The sequence below is a fragment of the Triticum dicoccoides genome, chromosome 7A (assembly GCF_002162155.2).
Source record: "Triticum dicoccoides isolate Atlit2015 ecotype Zavitan chromosome 7A, WEW_v2.0, whole genome shotgun sequence".
Classification (NCBI taxonomy): Eukaryota; Viridiplantae; Streptophyta; class Magnoliopsida; order Poales; family Poaceae; genus Triticum; species Triticum dicoccoides.
In genome coordinates, this window is record NC_041392.1 from 377,763,713 (window position 1) to 377,764,232 (window position 520).

General features: G+C 47.7%; 1 protein-coding gene across 2 annotated transcripts in view; it reads left to right on the forward strand.

Annotated features, from left to right (window-relative positions):
- LOC119329268 (translation initiation factor IF-2, chloroplastic-like) overlaps positions 1–510 on the forward strand; it is a 33,188-nt gene extending 32,678 nt beyond the window's left edge. Inside the window, exon 13 of one of the 2 annotated variants that reach the window (XM_037602283.1) lies at positions 105–266. In XM_037602283.1, coding sequence (XP_037458180.1) covers positions 105–266 — 162 coding nt within the window. Of the gene's footprint in view, positions 1–104 lie in introns of both variants that reach the window. The other variant, XM_037602284.1, reaches the window with a different exon arrangement.
- Positions 511–520: the final 10 nt, after the last annotated feature.

The window sequence follows — 520 nt, forward strand, 5'->3', positions numbered from 1 at the left end:
AAACCCATGTCAATTAGTTGCGTCATTATTTGTTATCTTCTTTCACTCACTCATTGTTGCTGCTGAAACTAGACTTAGTCTGCTGATTTCTTCTTTTTCAATAGGTTGGTGCAGGGCTAGAATGTGGTATTGGGGTAGATGACTTCGACGATTGGGAGGAAGGTGACGTCCTTGAGGCATTCAACACCGTGAAGAAGGCAAGAACGCTCGAGGAAGCCTCTGCGACTGTGACTGCTGCTCTCAAGGGTGCAGGCGTCCAGGTGTAGATGTTGCAAAGCTGATAAGCGAAGCAGCCATTTTTTCTTTCGGCGTCGAAGCTGGAGTGCGTTGGCCACATTCCCTAAGAATGACACTCAGGTACTTGAAAGACAGAACCTATACATGCCACATGACGTGCCTGCGTTGCTGCCGGGAGCCTGCCTGTGCTGGACCGTATTGTATCCGCCTCTCAAAGCTGCATGTGCTACTGTATGTTGATGTACATAGAGAAGATTACATCTGCTGTTTTTAGTTTGCCTCT